Raw genomic sequence first — 24,255 nt, 5'->3', positions numbered from 1 at the left:
ATCAATGTTCGTCCTCCATTAATCATCCACTTTCTAGACCCCCCTTGCCCCTCCCCTCCAAATCTTCCCCCTTGCCCCTCCCCTCCTAAACTCCCCCCTTAACCATCCCCTCCTAAACTCCCCCTGTGCCCCCCCTCCAAAACTCCTCCCTAACTCCTCCCTTCAAAACTCCCCCCCTACCCTTCCCCTTCAAATCTCCCCCCATACCATCCCTCTCCAATTCTCCCCCCTCCTACCTCCTTCTCAAAGCTGCCTCCTCCCCACTTCATCTCCCTTCTATCTCAAACCTCCACCACCCGGAACCTTCTACTTTCCTCTCCCCCCTCCTCAAAGAACCCCTCACTGTTGTTACGTGCTCCTCCCCAAACCCCGGTCACGGTCACGGTGTACCTCCGAGCCCCGAAAGGAGTCACGGCAGAAAGATGTGTTATTATGTGTGTCAATGACCAATGGTGAAACCACACCAACCGATTGTTACCAAAAAACAAGTATTGTATTAATGTCACACAAGAATAACAGCACAAGTACAATATACTTTCAATTGCACAACCAAAATACCACATAATTCCTATGATGGTACCATCAGTTTCTTACTCGATAACTCACTGTGCTCCACGTGAGCGAAAATAACATTCCCCAAAGTCTCTGTCCCGGCAACAGGCCAAAGTCGATCCACGCTCCTGTGATCACAAGTAATAGGTCGTATCGAGACCAGAATCCAGGTCGGCTGACGGTCAACACTGCCGAAGAGCCGCAAAGGTGCACCCAAAAGGCGACTGGGAAATCACACCTTTGGGTATGAACGTTCAACGGCTCCCAAACGGAGAACCGCAAATTCCCACTCAAAATCCACGCTACACATGCAAACCAGGCTAACGGCTGGGCGCGGTGAAATGGCTGGAGCGGGGTGAAAAGGCTGGAGCGATGCGAAATGGCGGGAGCGAGGCGAAATGGCAGGTGGGCCCGTAATGGAGGCGTACCTGCTCTCCAACAACGATTCTCTTCGGAATCAACCGCAAAACCTATCACGCAGTTTTATCTGTCCCAGCGATCACGACTCTGTCACAGGAATCCCTTTCCCGGGAAAACCAATAGACGCTCATGACCCACGTTCGCCAGCGTCTCCTCGAGATCTCAAAGCAGCTCGGCTTTTCTTCCCGACCTCACTTGCTCCGCTTTTCGCTTCCTCCTTCCTCCTCTCTTCTTGTGGTTTCTCCCGATCCAGTTTCAGGTTTCTTTGAAAACACTAATTTTTCACCTTTTGAAAACAGTTATCTCCATTTCACTCAAGCTATACCAAGAATAGTACATGGAACCAAAAATGCTTACAGTGGATGAAAACTACAAAGACGGAAGTGGCGAATCCGTAACACTGTGCCTCATCCCATCACCATCAAACCCTTTGTCCTCCTCATCCCTTTCTTGTAACTCTTCTGTATTCTCTGACACACTATCAACTGCTCTGCCTACCTCCCCCTCTCATCCTTCACCTGACCCTACCCCTCCCCTCCCCTCTCCTGCACCCGATGCTCCCCCTCTCTCCTCATTAACGATATGGCCCTCAAACATCCGGGGCCTTCGCTCATACCTGATTGATCTCTCCATTCAGGTTGCTTCTGACAATCCAGACTTGATCTGCTAAAGAGAAACTTTCCTCCTTCAAGATGTCTCTGATTCCTTAATATCTCTTCCTGGTTACTCCCTCCTCCGGTATGATAGACCTGAGCCTCGTCCTGGTGGTGGGGTTGCTATCTTTATCAAAAACTCTCTTCCTCACTCTCCTTTCACTGTCCTGTCTCCACCCCACCCCCAGGAGTACCTCTGGCTACGGCTTCCTCTCCGCTCCCACCTTTTGGTCATATGTGTTCTGTACCATCCTCCAAACAGTGATGATTCCATTTACATGTCGCTGTCTGACAACATGGACCAACTTCTATCGACTCATCCCAACTCTCTCTTCCTCATATGTGGCGACTTCAACTGTCATCATGCCAGCTGGATGGGTGTGGGTTCCTCTCTCACCAGCCTATGGCACCTCAGCAAAGGACTTCGGTGACTCATTGGGACTGACATAATCTGTCAATTTCCCAACCCGGATCTCAGTCAATGGAGTATCTTCTCTTCTAGGCGTGGTTATGACAAACTTCCCTGCAAATGTCTGCTGCTCTTCTTCTGCTCCAATCGATTCTTCTGATCATGTGCTTGTTAAAGTGGACATCTCTCTGGCCATTCTCAGGGAGCCTCCTCAGTGCCGACGAGTCTGGCATTTCACTCAGGCTGACTGGCACAGTCTGCAAGCAGCCATCAATCATCTGGACTGGTGTCCCATCTCTACTGCCTCTGACATCAATTCTTCCTGGGAATTCTTCCAAAGCAAACTGCTCTCTCTCATGCACAGATTTATCCCATCTCGTCTTCAGTTGTCTTACCATTCCTCCCGTCCATGGTACACTGAATCCTGTGGCGAGGCAGTTGCCCTGAAACAACTGGCCTTCGCCTCTTGGAAGGCAAATCCAACTGAAGGCGATCTCTGTTCCTTCCACCAAGCTCGGAACAAGTGTGCGTCTACCCTCAGGAGTGCCAGGAAGCACTATCTCTCCACACTCAAGAATGAACTCTCAAACCTGTCTCCTTCCTTCAAATCCTGGTGGCGTCTGGTAAAATCCATTTTGGTGTTTGTTCCCCCTCCATCCCCTCCCTCACCTCAAATAGCTACACAGTTGACACCGCACGTGACAAAGCCGAAGGCCTCACCTCTGTGTTTGCCTCAAAATCTTGTGTCCCAAACCCATCTCTCTCTCTGTTCCCACCTTACCCAGTCGAACCCAACTGCTCCTGGACTCTGTGTCCTTCTCTCCAGACAAGGTGGAGAAGTTTTTGTCAAACCTCGACTCTGATTCTGCAACTGGACCAGACGGCATCAGCCCATGGGTCCTAAAATCCTGCTCTGCCACTCTTTCTCACCCTCTCTCTGTTCTTTTCACCCTCTCTTTTGCTCAAGGTCATCTGCCAGGATCTTCGAAATCAGCAAACATTACCGCTTTACACAAAAATGTGCAAAAACAGATCCTTGCAACTACAGACCAATCAGCCTGCTCCCAATTATCAACAAAGTCATGGAATCCATCATTGCTTTGGATATCAAATCCTTCTCTTCTCCAATGGCTTTATCTCCGATCATCAATTTGGATTCAGACCAGGTCATTCTACTCTGGACATGTTGCTTCTGCTGTCTCAACAATGGATGGAGGTCCATAATGGCAAACAGGAAATCAGAGCTGTCTCCCTTGACATATCACGTGCCTTTGATACGGTCTGGCACCCAGCTCTGCTTACCAAACTCTCCTCCTATGGTATCCATGGAAATCTCCACGCTTGGCTTGCGGACCTCCTCTCTGGTCGTAGTCAACGTGTGGCCCTGAATGGATTTCTCTCATCGCCCCTTCCTGTTCTGGCTGGAGTTCCCCAAGGTCGTGTTCTTTTTCTGGTCTTCATTTATGATCTCCCTGACTCTCTGGAAAATCCTCTCTATCTCTTTGCTGATGACTCCACTCTCTGCTGCTCCATTCCTCATCCCTCAGATCGGCAGTCTGCAGCCTCCTCACTCTCTGCAGACCTGGACGAAATCACAGACTGGTCAAACAAGTGGAACATGTCTTTCAATCCTGACAAATCTCACACTCTTACAATGTCTCTCCGAAAAGACCGACTGGAAAACCCTCCCATCTACTTTCTCAACAATCAGTGCCGGATTAAGCCTCGGCTGGCCCTAAGGCACATTTTGAAATTTTAGAGAATGGCCTGAACAGTTTAAATTAGATCTCGGGCTCATGGAAATGGACCCCAGACAAAAGATGACCTGATTCATGAACAAAATATTTAATACAAAAAAAGACAAATATTTAATGTGAAAAGAAACTACTTTCAAACTCGTTTAGTCTATACAATTTGCAGTGTATGAATATATGCATGACAAAACACGCACATATTTGGCACTTTGCTTTACAGTTTACTAGACCTGAGATTGTAACCTTGCGCGCGTTTCAACTGCAAACTCTTCAATTACGGAGCTGAAGTCCAGTTCTTGGGGCAAATCACTTTCAATGCACAAAAAGGCCAACGCACCAAGACGCTGTTGATGCATGGTAGAACGCTTCACATCTTTGATTCTCTTTAGCTGCGAAAATGAGCGTTCTCCTGAGCAATTTGTGGCCATCAGTGCTAAGTATATTCGGAGAGCCACGACAGTGTTTGGAAAGCTTGTCGAAAGCTTGTAGACGAAAACTGCTTGTCCATTTTTGTGGCCAGAATTTTTGGCTGGCCCTAAGGCACATGCCTTGTCTGCCTAATGGTTAATCCGGCACTGTCAACAATCCTCTCCAAGAAGTTCTGTCGCTCAAGCTTTTGGGTCTCACTATCTGCCATGATCTTTCTTGGGAAAAGCACATTTCCAAGCTGGCCTCCAAAGCCAGTCGCCGACTGGGCATCCTCCGTCGTGCGAAGTCCTTCTTTGGCACACCTGAGCTCCTCACCACATACAAGGCTTTCATCTGCAGCTCAATGGAATACTGTTCCCCACTCTGGGCCGGTGCTCCTGCCTGACACCTAGCTCGGCTTCACGCTGTTGAAACCAAAGCTTTCAGAATCATTGGAATCTCCCGCGATGAAGCTAACTCCGAGGGCCTTTCACTCACTCACAGCAGGCAGGTTGGTGGTCTTCCCGTCTTCTACCGACTCCTCTCTGGCCTTGCCCCCCCAGTTCTCTCTGTGCTCTGTCCCCCAAATATTCCTACAGGTTGCACAAGATCTGCCTGCAACCCTCTTGTGGTTAAACTGCCAAAATCTAGGCTCTCTGCTCACCTTCACTCTTTTATTCCTCCTTTTTCCACCTCTGGAACAAACTCCCCCACTCCCTTCAATCACACTCCTCCCTCCAGGTCTTTAAAACAGCTGATAACCACCATCTCTAATCTTCCCCCATCCAAAACCTTGATCTTTTCTACCCCCGCTAATTTCACCCCAAATCCACTTTTTTGAAATACCAACTTCTTTCCTGGAAGTCCTTGGTGTCCTTGTGTTTTGTACTTCTCCCACCCCCCTCCCCCTTCCCATGCCTCCTCCCCCCAAGCCCTCTCCCTCCCACACATCTCCCGATGTCCCTGCTCTCAAATGTTGTGTTTGTGTGCTTCCCCTTCTCTCCCCATCTTGTCTACCGCTCCCTCTTTTTATATATTTTTGTTTGTCTGTTTGATTATTTTTTTTGTGATAAATGTTAGCTCTTTCACGAGCCTCGATTCTGCATCCAAAATATTAAAAAATCCAGAAGATCTGACACCTGTTTTTAATTGTCCGCTATATGAGGGATGTACAAGATCTGACACCTCTTTTTAATTGTCTGTTATATGAGGATCCACAAGATCCAACACCTCTTTTTAATTGTCCGCTATGTGAGGGATCCAGAATAATTGACACCTCTTTTTAATTGTCCGCTTTATGAGGAATCCACAAGATCTGACACCTCTTTTTAATTGTCCACTATATGAGGGATCCAGAATAATTGACACCTCTTTTTAATTGTCTGTTATATGAGGAATCCACAAGATCCAACACCTCTTTTTAATTGTCCACTATATGAGGGATCCAGAATAATTGACACCTCTTTTTAATTGTCCGCTATATGAGGAATCCACAAGATCCAACACCTCTTTTTAATTGTCCGCTATGTGAGGGATCCAGAATAATTGACACCTCTTTTTAATTGTCCACTTTATGAGGAATTCCACAAGATCTGACACCTCTTTTGAATTGTCCATTATATGAGAGATCCAGAATAATTGACACCTCTTTTTAATTGTCTGTTATATGAGGGATCCACAAGATCCAACACCTCTTTTTAATTGTCCACTATATGAGGGATCCAGAATAATTGACACCTCTTTTTAATTGTCTGTTATATGAGGAAGCCACAAGATCCAACACCTCTTTTTAATTGTCCGCTATGTGAGGGATCCAAAATAATTGACACCTCTTTTTAATTGTCTGTTATATGAGGAATCCACAAGATCCAACACCTCTTTTTAATTGTCCACTATATGAGGGATCCAGAATAATTGACACCTCTTTTTAATTGTCTGTTATATGAGGAATCAAAAAGATCCAACACCTCTTTTTAATTGTCCACTATATGAGGGATCCAGAATAATTGACACCTCTTTTTAATTGTCTGTTATATGAGGAATCCACAAGATCCAACACCCCTTTTTAATTGTTCACTATATGAGGGATCCAGAATAATTGACACCTCTTTTTAATTGTCCGCTTTATGAGGAATCCACAAGATCTGACACCTCTTTTTAATTGTCCACTATATGAGGGATCCAGAATAATTGACACCTCTTTTTAATTGTCTGTTATATGAGGAATCCACAAGATCTGACACCTCTTTTTAATTGTCCACTATATGAGGGATCCAGAATAATTGACACCTCTTTTTAATTGTCTGCTATATGAGGAATCCACAAGATCCAACACCTCTTTTTAATTGTCCACTATAGGTGAGTGCGGGACTACCGGAAGTAAGCTGCAACACGTTACACGTGCCCTTTTGTGGTTTGTTTTCAACGTATCCAATCACGTGACTGTTGTGGCGAAGGGTGCACTAACCGGAAGTTACCTAGTTCCGCCGGCGCCTGCATGAGGGATACTGCAGGCGGTGCCTTTTCACAATATTTTAGTCGGCAGGCCAAGACCCTTAAAGAAACTTTTGATGGCATTTTTTGTTCAAAGCTGGCAACCGGGCTAGAAAGTATCAGTATGGTCCAGGTCCAGGCTTTCAGAAACACCCGGTTGCCACAATGAGATTTGACCTTGAAGGTCAAATTTGGGGGGTCAAAGGTCAAAAGAGGTCAAATTTTCAAAAATTTTTATTTTGTCTTGTCCTTTCATACAACATCGAGTCTGGTATGAACCATTGAATATTTAATGAGTTATAAGGGGTTAAACTTCTGTAACAATAGCTAAATGTGAATAGATTCATGAATGTAAATGCTTTTTACTCTTTGAATACGCATAATAAAATGCATTCAGTTTAAAGGTGAAATTTCAAAGTCGAAAGTCAAATTTTACTTTAAGAATCAATTGTTCCTGTTGGTAATATGTAAATGATGCATTAGGCAACTACATTTGAAGAAACAAGACATCATCTTCCATCGATTTGAGGTGTCGCCAAATCACTTCTCTTAAGTATCAGTTCCTGTCGTGTTCATGCATCCTTCAGCATCACAGCCACATGCAGGCATGCATGGTTGTCCAATCTTGTGGCAACGGCAAGCTTGTGTGCGACACTTGCTTTTACATCCACAAGTAACTGGTTCCAAACAGCTACTTGGAACAGATGGTGTCCTCATCCACACCACTTCTAATCGTCCGTCAGTTGCCTGCCAACCTCCAACCTGTCCGCTTTGATTGTCTTGGTGACCTTCTGCTTCCCATCCTGCACCGGTGTCTCGTAGAGGGTTGCGAACGTCTTCGATTTCTGGCGTTTCTGTCGATCGAAGAAAGGTACAGACTTCTCCACTAATCTCTCCTTCACATTCTTCAACACGAGATCTTTCCCCCTTTCGTCGGCAGTGAGGAGGTCTGCAGCTATCTCTTCGGTTGCAATGTCGTTGGTAGTCAGTGATTTCAGCTGTGTAATAGTGGGAGTTGCGTCGTCTTGATCGGATATTGTGAACGCCTTGAATCGTCGGAACTGAGCCTCAAGCTTGGACATCGCATCCAAATCCCGTGTCATTTTGGATGGAAGACCATCTTTACGAGTTGAGAAATCTTCGTCCGATTCGTCGTTGCGAAGACCGAATAGACGCATGGTGTCCTCTGATATCTGCGACCTTTCAGACCAAGTTGTGCAGAACCTGTCTCTTGCCGTGTCATTCCGTGTGATGCCAATTATACCATTTGAGAGCTTGCATACCTTGTTAATCCATTCAGTGGCTTGATCAACTGGAACTTGGTTAAATCTGCCTGCGTGTCGTTTCACTACAAAATTCCCTGCCAGGAATTCTTCGTGGACTTCTGGTGCGGTCTGTGCGAGTCCTCTCATGTCAGTGAGGTAAACAGGACCCCACCGGGCATAGTTGACATGGTCATATATGGTCAGCCATGGTAGCATTTCGGCAAATGAATCAAGATGGAGCAACCAATCCCCATCTCGATTAGCGCGGACGAATGATAATAAAATTTCCACCATCTCAAGGTACTGCAACCAGAAGGCATTGTTGGGATTCTGCTTCAGCATGGCGTGGAATTCGTCAGCTTTCTCTACATATTCTGTACGGTCGAGGAGCTCGTTGCATTCAGTCACAGCATTCAACAGACATTCATCTCGGGTTCTCGTACCATATTTCTTGAACAATGCTGATACTGCTGATCGAAGCACAACCAGTTCCTGATGGAGTTCAGGATTTTGCCGCTGTAGCCAATCCAAGAAAGCTTCAAACTTGATCCGACTAAGGGCTTCATAGGCCCAGATATGTCCCTGAATAGCCCTGTAATAGTGTTTCCCATCCATCATTGACTTGGCAGCATTTGGTCCAAAGATTTCAGACTCCACCCACACATCATCTAGGCCTGCACTTTCCATTTGCTGACCAATGGCCCGAAGGAAGTTGAAGGAGATATGGAGACCACCAAGCAGGACAACTACTTCGCTGTACTCTTCAGAAGCCCACACAATCTCCTTTGCTTTGGCATAGAGAGGCTGATCGAAGAAAACGATGGTATGGCGCTGTCCAAGGTATCTGCTGAGCTGGACAAATCGGTTTATGATCGTGGTGATGGTCCCATATTCATCCGCAGTAGCATTGAGGATCGGTGCCATTCCCACCGTCGTCACTGGTGGATCTACGGTACTCACACACTCGTTGAATGCTGCCCATGGAGGAACAGCACAGCCATTACCTGTGTCCATTTTGTGTGTGTGTCCACTTATTGTCGACTCGTTGACATCTATGTTGTCAGCTGATCCTAAGATTAGCCTACCAGGTTCATAGGGTACCAAGCCATCCGGGATGTACGTGTTGTTATTTTCCTCAAATTTCCAAAGAATGTCACTCGCGATACTTGTGTCCATGCGTCTTACTGTGTCGACACCTATTGTACCACCAGCAGCATGAAAGAGATCCACCAGTTTCTCTGATCTTGTGGCTTGGTGTAAGGTCATCCCCAGGCCGACATGCTTTGGAGTCAACTTTTTCCCCTTTGAAAGCGCAAATACAATGTCCTGAGCGATATTTAGTATTCTTTGCTTCGTTGAACTTGCAGAACTTTCTATCTCTCCGTGATCATCAGTATCCAACACATCAGTCCCACCAAACAGTACAGAGAGAAACAGATATAAGCTATCTGGAATAATGGCTTCCACTGCGTCTGTTGTTAGACCCCTCCACACTTTATCGTGACCAGGCATCCGTTCCAAGTCTGCTCGAAGTTGAAGGGCAGAGTGAACAATTTCCTGCAGTTCATTGACTGGTGGCAGCTGTATCGTGGGTGCGTCATCTTCATCACAGTCATCCTTTCGGTCAGAGATATCCGACAGGGCACAGGCAATGACATACTGAGATTTGTCACTGGGATAAAGAAGAAGTTGTGCTTTTCGATTACGTGGTCTTATGAATGAACCTTCGTCACCAATAACATTCTGTAATGCAGTATAGAAGGTCTGTCTTCTGGACAAGAAGCTATCAGGGATATCTTGGTTCTTGGCATTGCATAGTTCTACATATCTCTCCCAAGCAGTTCCCATATCGTACACATTACCAACGGACAGACCCTCCAGTAACATGTCCCCCAGGGCATTCAGGGCTGGATCTGAACACAGAGAATGACGGCCTTTTGTCTTTTTCACCCTCCGCTCAAATTCAACAAAGCATTGCTTGTGGTACTTCCCCTCTGCAGCAATTAAGTCTACAACATTGGCCATCCTAACTGACATGACAACGTCCTCTTTTGACAAGTCGATGATCTGTTGCGAAACTTGCATTGTCATTACACTGTGGAGCTGAGCCTTTCCTGATCGTTGGCAGAATATACAGTGTTCCCATTCAACTGAGGCATGCCCATGCTTACGAGATTCATACGACGAACTTGCAGTTTGTTCATCCATCCTTGCTGTAGTGGTAGTAGATTCATCAGCTGCCTGTTCCTTGCTCCTTCGATGTCGTAGTCGAGACAAGCGATTCTCCGATGCGAAATTTATGTAGCACGTCTTGTGCCACTTCATTACTTCATCAGCCCAGTCCTCATCTGTTATACTCATCAGTCTGTTCAAAATAGCCAAGGATGCCCGATCCTTAAGACGTCTCCTTTCAGCAGCAGCTTGCTGGATCTTTGTTTTCCCGTCAGCAGAAGCCAGACTTAGCTTTTCGTTGCGCCTTACCCCTTCTTGGCAGATAATACAACTGGAATAATCAACAGTTGCACTGGTATCTCGCTTCCGTTTCAGTGTGGCAAGTGGAGGGAGTCCATCACCATCCATTTTTGGAACCTGAAAAATAAAAGGAGAAGCATCATTAAAGAATGGTTATGCGAGTGTTATATAATAACACAAAAAGCAACACATTATTGAGAATTTGGCATTTATTTTCGAAGATGTCTTCATACCAAACTCGATGTAATATGAAAGGACAAGACAAAATAATTTTTTTTGAAAATTTGACCTCTTTTGACCTTTGACCCCCCGAATTTGACCTTCAAGGTCAAATCTCATTTTGGCAACCGGGTGTTTCTGAAAGCCTGGACCATACTGATACTTTCTAGCCCGGTTGTCAGCTTTGAACAAAAAATGCCATCAAAAGTTTTTTAAATCATATTTCCTGGGGTTGGCCTGCCGACAATTTGAGAGATGGGGATTTATAAGTGTCGGATCTGCCGTGAATCATGTTTGTTAAACCGTCCCCCGATTTGCTATGGATTTGCTAAGTTTCTTCAAAGAGAATGGGAAATCCCTATAAAATCAACTCCTTGGATTGGATGGCATGTTCAAAATTGAATGAGTGGCGTATATAGATCCTCGCGGCTCTGAAAATGATCATTCCTTCCAAAGAAGAAGAAGAAGAAGAAGAAGAAATGCATTAAAACTGAAGAGGAAGAAGCGGTATGTACTTTTCCCCCAGAGTGCCGCACGGCACGGCACGGCACGGACACGGTTGACAGTGTGAGCGTACTGTAGCGGCGTGTGCAGCGCCCATTGTTATCGAGCGGTTAATGAGTCGCTTACCTGCGAAGGGTAACGAACAATATGGCAGCGTTTACACAGCCGGTTAACGATTTCCCTTTCCACGGCTTGCTGCCCAAGAGGGAGACCGGCGCTGCGGCGTTCCTTGCTCGTTTCCCGGAGCGGGACGGCCGAGGTGTTCTGCTCGCTGTCTTGGACACGGGTGTGGACCCCGCGGCACCTGGTTTACAGGTGAGCGGGCTCAGCCTCATGATGACTGCCTACCTGTTTTATCCGTCAAATGTAGCTCTCACGATGTTTTCAAGCTCGATTTGTCCGATCGATATCGATATGATGATGATGATGATGATGATGATGATGATGATGTATTCATTGATTTCCAGTATGAATGAATATCGTGGAATTTTGAGGCGGTGTATGTTCAGCACGGGAGTAACGATGTTTGGTGGGAGGGGAGGGCTGTCCCCACTTGAATTTTGTCCTATGACTAATACTAAACACGAACACTAATACCAACACTAATACTAACATTAGATCATTTCAGAGCTAAGGGCTTTTTCCCCGACGGCCCCACCCACCCACCCCTGACCCTCCAATCCCACCCACCCACCCCTGACCCTCCAATCCCACCCACCCACCCCTGACCCTCCAATCCCACCCACCCACCCCTGACCCTCCAATCCCACCCACCCACCCCTGACCCTCCAATCCCACCCACCCACCCCTGACCCTCCAATCCCACCCACCCACCCCTGACCCTCCAATCCCACCCACCCACCCCTGACCCTCCAATCCCACCCACCCACCCCTGACCCTCCAATCCCACCCACCCACCCCTGACCCTCCAATCCCACCCACCCACCCCTGACCCTCCAATCCCACCCACCCACCCCTGACCCTCCAATCCCACCCACCCACCCCTGACCCTCCAATCCCACCCACCCACCCCTGACCCTCCAATCCCACCCACCCACCCCTGACCCTCCAATCCCACCCACCCACCCCTGACCCTCCAATCCCACCCACCCACCCACCCCTGACCCTCCAATCCCACCCACCCACCCACCCCTGACCCTCCAATCCCACCCACCCACCCACCCCTGACCCTCCAATCCCACCCACCCACCCACCCCTGACCCTCCAATCCCACCCACCCACCCCTGACCCTCCAATCCCACCCACCCACCCCTGACCCTCCAATCCCACCCACCCACCCCTGACCCTCCAATCCCACCCACCCACCCCTGACCCTCCAATCCCACCACCCACCCCTGACCCTCCAATCCCACCCACCCACCCCTGACCCTCCAATCCCACCCACCCACCCCTGACCCTCCAATCCCACCCACCCACCCCTGACCCTCCAATCCCACCCACCCACCCTGACCCTCCAATACCACCCACCCACCCCTGACCCTCCAATACCACCCACCCACCCCTGACCCTCCAATACCACCCACCCACCCCTGACCCTCCAATACCACCCACCCACCCCTGACCCTCCAATCCCACCCACCCACCCCTGACCCTCCAATCCCACCCACCCACCCCTGACCCTCCAATCCCACCCACCCACCCCTGACCCTCCAATCCCACCCACCCACCCCTGACCCTCCAATCCCACCCACCCACCCCTGACCCTCCAATCCCACCCACCCACCCCTGACCCTCCAATCCCACCCACCCACCCCTGACCCTCCAATCCCACCCACCCACCCCTGACCCTCCAATCCCACCCACCCACCCCTGACCCTCCAATCCCACCCACCCACCCCTGACCCTCCAATCCCACCCACCCACCCCTGACCCTCCAATCCCACCCACCCACCCCTGACCCTCCAATCCCACCCACCCACCCCTGACCCTCCAATCCCACCCACCCACCCCTGACTCTCCAATCCCACCCACCCACCCCTGACCCTCCAATCCCACCCCTGACCCTCCAATCCCACCCCTGACCCTCCAATCCCACCCCTGACCCTCCAATCCCACCCCTGACCCTCCAATCCCACCCACCCACCCCTGACCCTCCAATCCCACCCCTGACCCTCCAATCCCACCCCTGACCCTCCAATCCCACCCCTGACCCTCCAATCCCACCCACCCACCCCTGACCCTCCAATCCCACCCACCCACCCCTGACCTCCAATCCCACCCACCCACCCCTGACCCTCCAATCCCACCCACCCACCCTGACCCTCCAATCCCCACCCACCCACCCCTGACCCTCCAATCCCACCCACCCACCCCTGACCCTCCAATCCCACCCACCCACCCCTGACCCTCCAATCCCACCACCCACCCCTGACCCTCCAATCCCACCCACCCACCCCTGACCCCTCCAATCCCACCCACCCACCCCTGACCCTCCAATCCCACCCACCCACCCCTGACCCTCCAATCCCACCCACCCACCCCTGACCTCCAATCCCACCCACCCACCCCTGACCCTCCAATCCCACCCACCCACCCCTGACCCTCCAATCCCACCCACCCACCCCTGACCCTCCATCCCACCCACCCACCCCTGACCCTCCAATCCCACCCACCCACCCCTGACCCTCCAATCCCACCACCCACCCCTGACCCTCCAATCCCACCCACCCACCCCTGACCCTCCAATCCCACCCACCCACCCCTGACCCTCCAATCCCACCCACCCACCCCTGACCCTCCAATCCCACCCACCCACCCCTGACCCTCCAATCCCACCACCCACCCCTGACCCTCCAATCCCACCCACCCACCCTGACCCTCCAATCCCACCCACCCACCCCTGACCCTCCAATCCCACCCACCACCCCTGACCCTCCAATCCCACCCACCCACCCCTGACCCTCCAATCCCACCCACCCACCCCTGACCCTCCAATCCCACCCACCCACCCCTGACCCTCCAATCCCACCCACCCACCCCTGACCCTCCAATCCCACCCACCCACCCCTGACCCTCCAATCCACCCACCCACCCCTGACCCTCCAATCCCACCACCCACCCTGACCCTCCAATCCCACCCACCCACCCCCTGACCCTCCAATCCCACCCACCACCCCTGACCCTCCAATCCCACCCACCCACCCTGACCCTCCAATCCCACCCACCCACCCCTGACCCTCCAATCCCACCCACCCACCCCTGACCCTCCAATCCACCCACCCACCCCTGACCCTCCAATCCCACCCACCCACCCTGACCCTCCAATCCCACCCACCCACCCCTGACCCTCCAATCCCACCCACCCACCCCTGACCCTCCAATCCCACCCACCCACCCCCTGACCTCCAATCCCACCCACCCACCCCTGACCCTCCAATCCCACCCACCCACCCCTGACCCTCCAATCCCACCCACCCACCCTGACCCTCCAATCCCACCACCCACCCCTGACCCTCCAATCCCACCCACCCACCCCTGACCCTCCAATCCCACCCACCCACCCCTGACCCTCCAATCCCACCCACCCACCCCTGACCCTCCAATCCCACCCACCCACCCCTGACCCTCCAATCCACCCACCCACCCCTGACCCTCCAATCCCACCCACCCACCCCTGACCCTCCAATCCCACCCACCCACCCCTGACCCTCCATCCCACCCACCCACCCTGACCCTCCAATCCCACCCACCCACCCCTGACCCTCCAATCCCACCCACCCACCCCTGACCCTCCAATCCCACCCACCCACCCCTGACCCTCCAATCCACCCACCACCCCTGACCCTCCAATCCCACCCACCCACCCCTGACCCTCCAATCCCACCCACCCACCCCTGACCCTCCAATCCCACCCACCCACCCCTGACCCTCCAATCCCACCCACCCACCCCTGACCCTCCAATCCCACCCACCCACCCCTGACCCTCCAATCCCACCCACCCACCCCTGACCCTCCCATCCCACCCACCCACCCCTGACCCTCCCATCCCTGACGCTCCCATCCCACCCCCACCCCTGACCCTCCCATCCCACCCACCCACCCCTGACAATCCCATCCCACCCACCCACCCCTGACAATCCCATCCCACCCACCCACCCCTGACAATCCCATCCCACCCACCCACCCCTGACAATCCCATCCCACCCACCCACCCCTGACAATCCCATCCCACCCACCCACCCCTGACAATCCCATCCCACCCACCCACATCCACCCCTGACCCTCTCATCCCACATCCACCCCTGACCCTCTCATCCCACATCCACCCCTGACCCTCCCATCCCACATCTACCCCTGACCCTCCCATCCCACATCCACCCTTGACCCTCCCATCCCACATCCACCCTCGACCCTCCCATCCTACATCCACCACTGACCCTCCCATACCACCTCCACCTCTGACCCTCCCATCCCTCCCATACCTCCTCCACCCCTGACCCCACCCACCTCTGACCCTCCCATCCCACCTCCACCCATGACCCCACCCACCCCTGACCCTCCTATACCTCCTCCACCCCTGATCCCACCCACCCCTGAACCTCCCGCCCCTCCACCCCTGACCCTCCCGCCCCTCCACCCCTGACCCTCCCACCCTCCACCCCTGACCCTCCACCCCTGACCCTCCCACCCCCTCCACCCCTGAGCCTCCCACCCCCTCCACCCCTGAGCCTCCCACCCTTCAGCCTCCCACCCCTGACCCTCTCACTCCTCTATCTCCCATCTCTCCTGTCTCCCCTCTCTCTCTCTCACCTCACTCCTCTCTCTCACCTCACCGCAACTCACCCCTCTCTCTCACCTCTCCTCTCTCTCCCCTATCTCACCTCACTCCTCTCTCTCACCTCACTCCTCTCTCTCACCTCACTCCTCTCTCTCTCTCTCTGCTCTCCCCTATCTCACCTCACTCCTCTCTCTCACCTCTCACTCCTCTCTCTCACCTCTCACCCTTCTCTCACCTCTCACCCTTCTCTCACCTCTCACCCCTATCTCACCTCTCACCCCTATCTCACCTCTCACCCGTCTCTCACCTCTCACCCCTCTCTCACCTCTCACCCCTCTCTCACCTCTCACCCCTCTCTCACCTCTCACCCCTCACCTCTCACCTCTCACCCCTCTCACCCCTCTCTCACCTCTCACCCCTCTCTCACCTCTCACCCCTCTCTCACCTCTCACCTCTCACCCCTCTCACCCCTCTCTCACCTCTCACCCCTCTCTCACCTCTCACCCCTCTCTCACCTCTCACCCGTCTCTCACCTCTCACTCCTCGCTCACCTCTCACCCCTCTCTCACCTCTCACCCCTCTCTCACCTCTCACCCCTCTCACCTCTCACCCCTCTCACCCCTCTCACCCCTCTCACTCCTCTCACCCCTCTCTCACCTCTCACCTCTCACCCCTCTCTCACCTCTCACCTCTCACCCCTCTCTCTTTTCTCACCCCTCTCTCCTCTGTCTCTCTCCTCTGTCTCTCTCCTCTGTCTCTCTCCTCTGTCTCTCTCCACTCTCTACTCCCTCTCTACTCCCTCTACTCCCTCTACTCCCTCCACTCCCTCTACTCTCCCTACTCTCCCTACTCTCCCTACTCTCTCGACTCTCCCTACTCTCTCTTTATCTCTCTCCACTCTCTCCACTCTCTCCACTCTCTCCACTCTCTCCACTCTCTCCACTCTCTACTCTCCCTACTCTCCCTACTCTCTCATCTCTCTCTACTCTCTCTACTCCCTCTACTCTCGCTACTCTCGCATCTGGACTGGTCTCCCATCTCTACTGCCTCTGACATCATTTCTTCCTGGGAATTCTTCCAAAGCAAACTGCTCTATCTCATGCACAGATTTATCCCATCTCGTCTTCAGTTGTCTTACCATTCCTCCCGTCCTTGGTACACTGAATCTTGTGGTGAGGCAGTTGCCCTGAAACAACTTGCCTTTGCCTCTTGGAAGGCAAATCCAACTGAAGGCAATCTCAGTTCCTTCCACCAAGCTCGGAACAAGTGTGTGTCTACCCTCAGGAGTGCCAGGAAGCACTGTCTCTCCACACTCAAGAATGAACTCTCAAACCTGTCTCCTTCCTCCAAATCCTGGTGGTGTCTGGTCAAATCCATTTCTGGTATTTGTTCCCCCTCCAATCCCCTCCCTTACCTCAAATGGCCACACAGGACACCACACATGACAAAGCCGAATGCCTCAACTATGTCTTTGCCTCAAAATCTTGTGTCCCAAACCCATCTCTCTCTTCCCACCTTACCCAGTCGAACCCAACTGCTCCTGGACTCTGTGTCCTTCTCTCCTGACAAGGTGGAGAAGTTCTTGTCAAACCTCGACTCTGCAACTGCATCCTCGACTGATTCTGCAACTGGACCAGACGGCATCAGCCGACGGGTCCTAAAATCCTGCTCTTCCGCTCCATCTCACCCTCTCTCTGTTCTTTTCACCCTATCTTTTGCTCAAGGTCATCTGCCAGCATCTTGTAAATCAGCAAACATTACCGCTTTTCACAAAAAGGTGCAAAAACAGATCCTTGCAACTACAGACCAATCGGCCAGCTCCCAATTATCAGCAAAGTCATGGAATCCATCATTGCTTCGGATATCAAATCCTGCCTCTTCTCCAATGGCTTGATCTCTGATCATCAATTTGGATTCAGACCAGGTCATTCTACTCTGGACATGTTGCTTCTGCTGTCTCAACAATGGATGGACGTCCTCAATGCCAAACAGGAAATCAGAGCTGTCTCCCTTGACATATCACGTGCCTTCGATACGGTCTGTCACCCAGCTCTGCTCACCAAAATCTCCTATGGTATCCATGGAAATCTCCACGCATGGCTTGCGGATTTGCTCTCTGGTCGTAGTCAACGTGTGGCCCTGAATGAATTTCTCTCATCTCCCCTTCCTGTTCTGGCTAGAGTTCCCCAAGGTCGTGTTCTGGGCCCTGTGCTTTTTCTGTTCTTTATCAATGATCTCTCCGACTCTCTGGAAAATCCTCTCTATCTCTTTGCTGATGACTCCACTCTCTGTCGCTCCATTCCTCATCCCTCAGATTGGCAGTCTGCAGCCTCCTCACTCTCTGCAGATCTGGACAAAATCACAGACTGGTCAAACAAGTGGAACATGTCTTTCAATCCTGACAAATCTCACACTCTTACTATGTCTCTCCGAAAAGACCGACTGGAAAACCCTCCCATCTACTTTCTGAACAATCTTCTTGAAGAAGTTCTGTCGCTCAAGCTTTTGGGTCTCACTATCTGCCATGATCTTTTTTGGGAAAACCACATTTCCAAGCTGGCCTCCAAAGCCAGTCGCCAACTGGGCATCCGCCGTTGTGTGAAGTCCTTCTTTGGCACACCTGAGCTCACCACATACAAGGCTTTCATCCACAGCTCAATGGAATACTGTTACCCCCTCTGGGCCGGTGCTCCTGCCTCACACCTTGCTCGGCTTCACGCTGTTGAAACCAAAGCTTTCAGAATCATTGGAATCTCCTGCGATGAAGCTAACTCCGAGGGCCTTTCACTCACTCACCACAGGCAGGTTTGTGGTCTTTCTGTCTTCTCCCGACTCCTCTCCGGCCTTGCTCCCCCAGCTCTCTCTGTGCTCTGTCCCCCAAATATTCCTACAGGTGGCACAAGATCTGCCAGCAACCCTCTTCTGGTTAAACTCCCAAAATCTAGGCTCTCTGCTCACCTTCACTCTTTCATTCCCCTTTCCTCCCGCCTCTGGAACAAACTCCCCCACTCCCTTCAATCCCACTCCTACCTCCAGGTCTTTAAAACAGCTGTTCGCCACCATCTCTTATCTTCCACCATCCAAAACCTTGATCTTTTCTACCCTCGCTAATTCACCCCAGATACACTTTTTTGAAATTCCAACTTCTTTCTTGGAAGTCCTTGCAGTGGCCATATGTTTTATACCTCTCCCACCTCCCCCAAGCCCTCTCCCTACAACATTTCTCTCGATGTCCTTGCTCTCAAATGTTGTGTTTGTTTCCTTCCCCCTCTCTCCCCATCTTGTCTACCGCTCCCCTTATTTTGTTTTGTGTGTGTCGGTTTGACTTTTTGTGTGATTAATGTTAGCTCTTTCATGAGACTCGATCTTTTGTACAAAAAAAAACAAAACAAAAAACAAACAAACAAACAAAAAAAACTCGAGTGAACCGGAGTCTGAGTTATGCTCTTAAATTCTTTTAAATGTAATACATATATATATATACTGTATATCATTGTGTGTGTCTGCATGTAAATGTTGGTTTAAAATATTCCACGCATGGCATGAAGCTGAGCATGGTGGGAGGCGGGTGAGCTAGCCCAGATAGGAACACAGTGCAGGCCTTGCAGGTGGATAGCTTTGTCCGTTCTTTTAAAATTCTTGATCAAAATGGTGTTTTGTTTTTCGACGACTTTGCTTATTGTCTTTATTTGATCCTATCGTTCATCATCATTTTGTATGCAGCCTGTGGCTGCTGGTTGCATCATTGCTGGGAGCGCAGCTGTGCCTATGATGTATTTCCCCCTTTTTCCTGCAAGTTGCTCCTCATTTTGCCTACCTCGGAAAGATGGCAGCCTGAGTCAACACACCTGGTGTTATTTCAATGGCATGATAGCGGCTCAAACTCAAGACCCTAAGATCTTACGGCAGCCACGTTAACTGTTAAGCCAACACCAGGCTTGACCCCTTTGGTGAACTTGCTGAAACCCTTTTTTAAGCATTTCCCCCTATACCACCTCTCTTTTTGTTGTCCCCAAACACATTCTGGTAAGGCAGCGAATATTCTCTGATTTGCATGGAATTTTCAACTTTCACAAGCTTTGCTTGACATTTTGTTTTGATAACTAAACAAACAGTTTTTAACTGCTCTAGCAGTTAACTAGCAGTTAACTCGCAGTTTTTCAGTTTTTTTTTCAGTAAACTCTAGCAGTTTTTAACCGTATTAGGCTAACCCCCGCTGTAGCAGGGAAAATGGCCTTAAAGTTCCTGTTGTTTGTTGTTGTATCTAAACAAACGATTGCATTGTGATAAAGTGTAGACTAAAACGGATGTGTCTTGTGCTCCCCAATGTATATTGTTCTTCTTGATGACAGATCACATCTGATGGCAAACCAAAGATTGTGGACATCTTGGACACGACGGGTAGTGGAGACGTGAATACAAGCACTGTGGTAGAAGCACGTGAAGGCAAAATCGTCGGATTGACCGGCCGAGATCTTACGGTATTTACAAATGACACACGTGTGTTTAGTCAAAAGGAAGAAATGCAGTGTTAGGATTATTTGCTTAAATAGCTTTGCCGTTTTTGCCTTTTGAATGGACTGGCAGGTTAGTTTATGTGCACTCATCGTTGAGCTGTCTAACCTGGGTTTGAATGTTATCTCAGCTATAAACTTTCACCCTGGTGCTTCACAGGCAGTGCGATGCATCCGTTGGAGGGACATTAAGCCAGACGATCAGTCTACCAGAATTGTTTGTTTGTGGCCATTAAATAACCCATGGTGTCTTTTGAGAAGAGGGTAGGCGAGTTATTGCCAGCATGCTCAATAAACTACAAGTTCCTGATGTTTGAACATCAGATCTAGTCAGAAGGTTCCAGAAAGACTTGGCCCAGAAACATCCTCTATGCCCCCATTCTGGCTGACCTCACAAGGAACGTGGGAATAATTGGGGTAGCAAAGAAGAAGAAGAAGAAGAAGGTGAAGAGTTTTGGCTGTTACAACTTTAATCTCGATGTTCAGAGTGTATTTGTGTCCTAAGAATATTATGATAATCTTTGAGATTTTAACCCTTGGATGCAGTGATTGGGCCACGGAGGCCCACAACGGTTTTTTTTTGTTGCAAAAACTATGTTGTACAATTTTTTTTGGGAATGAGCCTCATTTTCACCGACTTTCATGTTGTTGCACAAAATTCAGTGACATTAATAAAAAAATATTTTATTTAGGCTCGTGGGAAAATCTTCATTCTTCACTTAATATATAAAAAAATATAACCACCTTTAGAGGCCATTTTTCCCCGCAAAGCGGGGGTTGGCCTTTTTCGGGAACCGTGGTTGTTGTTGTTTTTCGGTCCCCTTTTTGAAGCAATGTTTTACGGCCGGATGCCCTTCCTGACGCCAACCCTTTTTGCCGCCTTTAACGACAAACAGGGAATTACCAGTGAGCTGGTACTCAATTAGCCGACCTCGGAAGGATGACAGGCTGAGTCAACCCCCCTGGCGTTAATTCAGCGATCGACCGGGATTCGAACCCAGGATCCTAGGATCCTAAGCCGGCACCCTAGCCGCTAGCCCAACACCAGGAAATTTTTGGAAAAAAACAAAATGATTCATTACTTGTATGGGATTCTTCCAAATAATAGGATCAATGATTCACATTTTCTGAGCAAATACACATGCATGAGCATCGACTTGGATTGAAAAAGGATATGAAAGAAAAAAAATCAAAAAAAAAAATCATGTTATGAAATCAAGTCGAGACCTCGTTTCCAGATATGAGGCTTTATTGAAAGCTATCTCCACATACCCTATAACACGAATAAAATAATAACATTCGAACTTCAAAAAAAAGGCCGAAATAGCATTCCCAACTCATCTATAAGCAAGCAAGTGACCATTAACATTCACCATTATACCTTACTTAAGTGTCTGCTCACAGAATACAGAAATGAAGCAAACTCCCCCTCCTTCCTACACTACATTCCATTATATATCAACTTCTCAAGTATCATCCCCCACAACCGAATCTTCTTCTTCATATTTTATCACATTCTCACTCCGTTAAAAAACAAGCTAGCAAGCAAATAGCAAATAAACAAGAAATCAATGTAACAGAATGCAGATATCTACCAACCAAAATGAGTAGGCGGTTGGCACAATCGACCAAAACTGGTTCGATAAACCCCATTCAGTCCCCAGGTCCACGGAACTCGCAAAAGGAGGGTCACCCTCATCGGACCCCTTTCTTTGAGGGCTTCCTGACACTGACGGGATCTCCGTAACCTTGACGTTATCATTAATTGCTTCATCCCCGGACGATTCTTGCTGTGACTCCGTTTTGACGTGGGAACCCGAGATTCCGTCTCCCTTGTTGTCAACAGCCCGCTGATATCCCTCACCGCAAGGCGCGATATGGCGAACTGATCCAGTAGTCTCACGTCCATCCGGCAGCCGAACATGAGCGTACTCTGGATTTGCCTCTATAATTTCAACGCGATCCACCATTGGCTCGTATTTACTTTGTCTGACGGCGCGTCTCATGGGAGAGCTGGACCGGGCTTTGCCAACCAATAGGGCAGCACTTGCCCACTAGCACTACGTCGCTGAAATTGAAACGTGTTCGTGCGGAGTTTCATTTGTAGCTGTACACAGCAGTGATTAGATAGGGTGCAGAGCATCAGGCAGTATGCGCTCCTACTGTTGCGGAGGCAAACCGCGCAACTTCAAGCTCATGGAGACTGCTCTCCAGATAATTCCGTTATAACGTTCCACCAGGCCATTGCCTTAAGGAATGTATGCCATGGTACGGCTAGAGGCTATGCCTCGATCCTGGAGAAACTGTTTAATCTCTCAAGATGAAAAGGCTGTACCGCGGTCGGAGTGAACGAAGGCAGGATATCCGAACAGTAAGAACAATTACCGAAAACATCAAATCACCATCGCCGGAGACATGTTGGCACACAGAAAAGCGAACGGTAATCTGGAGTACTCATCAACGATAGTAAGAATGTATTGGTGCGCCCCTGCCTCTGGCAACGGACCCTTGAAATCCATGTTCAAACGCTCCCTTGGACGTCCAGCATGAATCAGCGGTCCCATCAGCGTTCCCATAGGCAGTTTATAAAAACTCGGTTTTACTTCGGCGCACACGGACGCAAGTTTTACAAAGATGCCGGACGTCATCTATAGAAAAAGGCAAATTCCTACTCCGCACGAAGTGAGCCAACCGAGTCACACCGGGGGTGACAAAGCGATTCATGAATATCACAAGCTGGCCGGTGGTCATTGCCGAACAGACAGGTCAAGATAGCGCATCAGCAGCCACATTATCTCGTCCCAGTCTGTATTCAATGTCGAAACTGAAGTTGGCTAATTGTGACGCGCCAGCAGGCAATTTTTTTTTTTTTTTTTTTTAATTTATTTATTATTATTATTATTATTATAAATAATCATTTTTAATCTTCTGCGGATGTCGTCCGTCATACATGAACGCAACGGACTGCTGATCCGTAATCAACTGGAAAATGTTTCCCTCGAAGGAAATGGTGCCACCGTCTGCTGCTACGATTGCGTAAGCTTCTTTCTTGATAGCGGAATGTCGCTTTTCACTAACAGATAGTGTTCGAGAGAAGAAAGCGACTGGCCTTCCAGCTTGATATTAGGGTAGCCACCCTAGTACAGTCGGAGGCATCTGTCTCGATCATAAAAGGAATAGTCTCGTCGATCGAGGTCACAACAGCATTAGCTATGTCGTTTTTCAGTAGCTGAAATGCAGCCTTCGCGGCCAAGTTCAGTAGAAATATTTTACATTCCACCAAGGGCCTTATTTTCTCTGAAAATCCTGGAACCCACTTGGAATAATGGGCGAACCATCCCATTACTCTGCACAATGCCGCACGGTTAGCGGGAGGGGCCATGTCGAGCAGAGGTTGCAGCCGAGCAGCGTCAGGTCGTATCTCCCCTCTGGTCACGGTGTACCCCAAGAGATCCACTGTTTTGACAGAATAGTGACACTTGCCCTCGTTGAAGGTCAATCTGTATTTCTTCGCGACATCCAAAAAACCGCCGTAATTTAGAATCATGGTCTATCTGATCACGGCCACATACTGTGACATTATCGACATACACGAAAACATCTTTCAGCTGTTCTCTGGTTAAAATGTCATCCATTACCCGTTGGAAACGTGCAACTCCGTTTGTGACCCCGAAGGGGTTTATACGAATTTGATACAACTGCTGACCATATTTGAAAGCGGTGTAAGGACGATCATTCTCCCGGATAGGTATCTGGTGAAAGCGGTGTAAGGACGATCATTCTCCCGGATAGGTATCTGGTGATAAGCACTTCGGAAGTCCAAGGTGATAAATACCCTGTCGGTAGATACTTC

At 49.8% G+C, this 24,255-nt stretch overlaps 1 protein-coding gene across 4 annotated transcripts in view; it reads left to right on the top strand.

Moving 5' to 3' along the window:
• Window positions 1-11,179: 11,179 nt before the first annotated feature.
• TPP2 (tripeptidyl peptidase 2) overlaps window positions 11,180-24,255 on the top strand; it is a 201,391-nt gene continuing 188,315 nt past the window's right edge. For 2 of the 4 annotated variants that reach the window (XM_078778531.1, XM_078778533.1), the window contains exons 1-2: window positions 11,198-11,464; window positions 20,241-20,369. In XM_078778531.1, coding sequence (XP_078634657.1) covers window positions 11,297-11,464; window positions 20,241-20,369 — 297 coding nt within the window. In that variant the 5' untranslated portion in view covers window positions 11,198-11,296. Of the gene's footprint in view, window positions 11,465-20,240; window positions 20,370-24,255 lie in introns of all 4 variants that reach the window. The other 2 variants (XM_078778530.1, XM_078778532.1) reach the window with 2 other exon arrangements.

This window comes from Myxine glutinosa, chromosome 5 (genome assembly GCF_964187855.1).
Source record: "Myxine glutinosa chromosome 5, kmMyxGlut1.1, whole genome shotgun sequence".
In the NCBI taxonomy this organism is placed as follows: Eukaryota; Metazoa; Chordata; class Myxini; order Myxiniformes; family Myxinidae; genus Myxine; species Myxine glutinosa.
The sequence above is the reverse complement of the archived record's forward strand: the minus strand, read 5'-3'. Positions and strand labels throughout refer to the sequence as shown.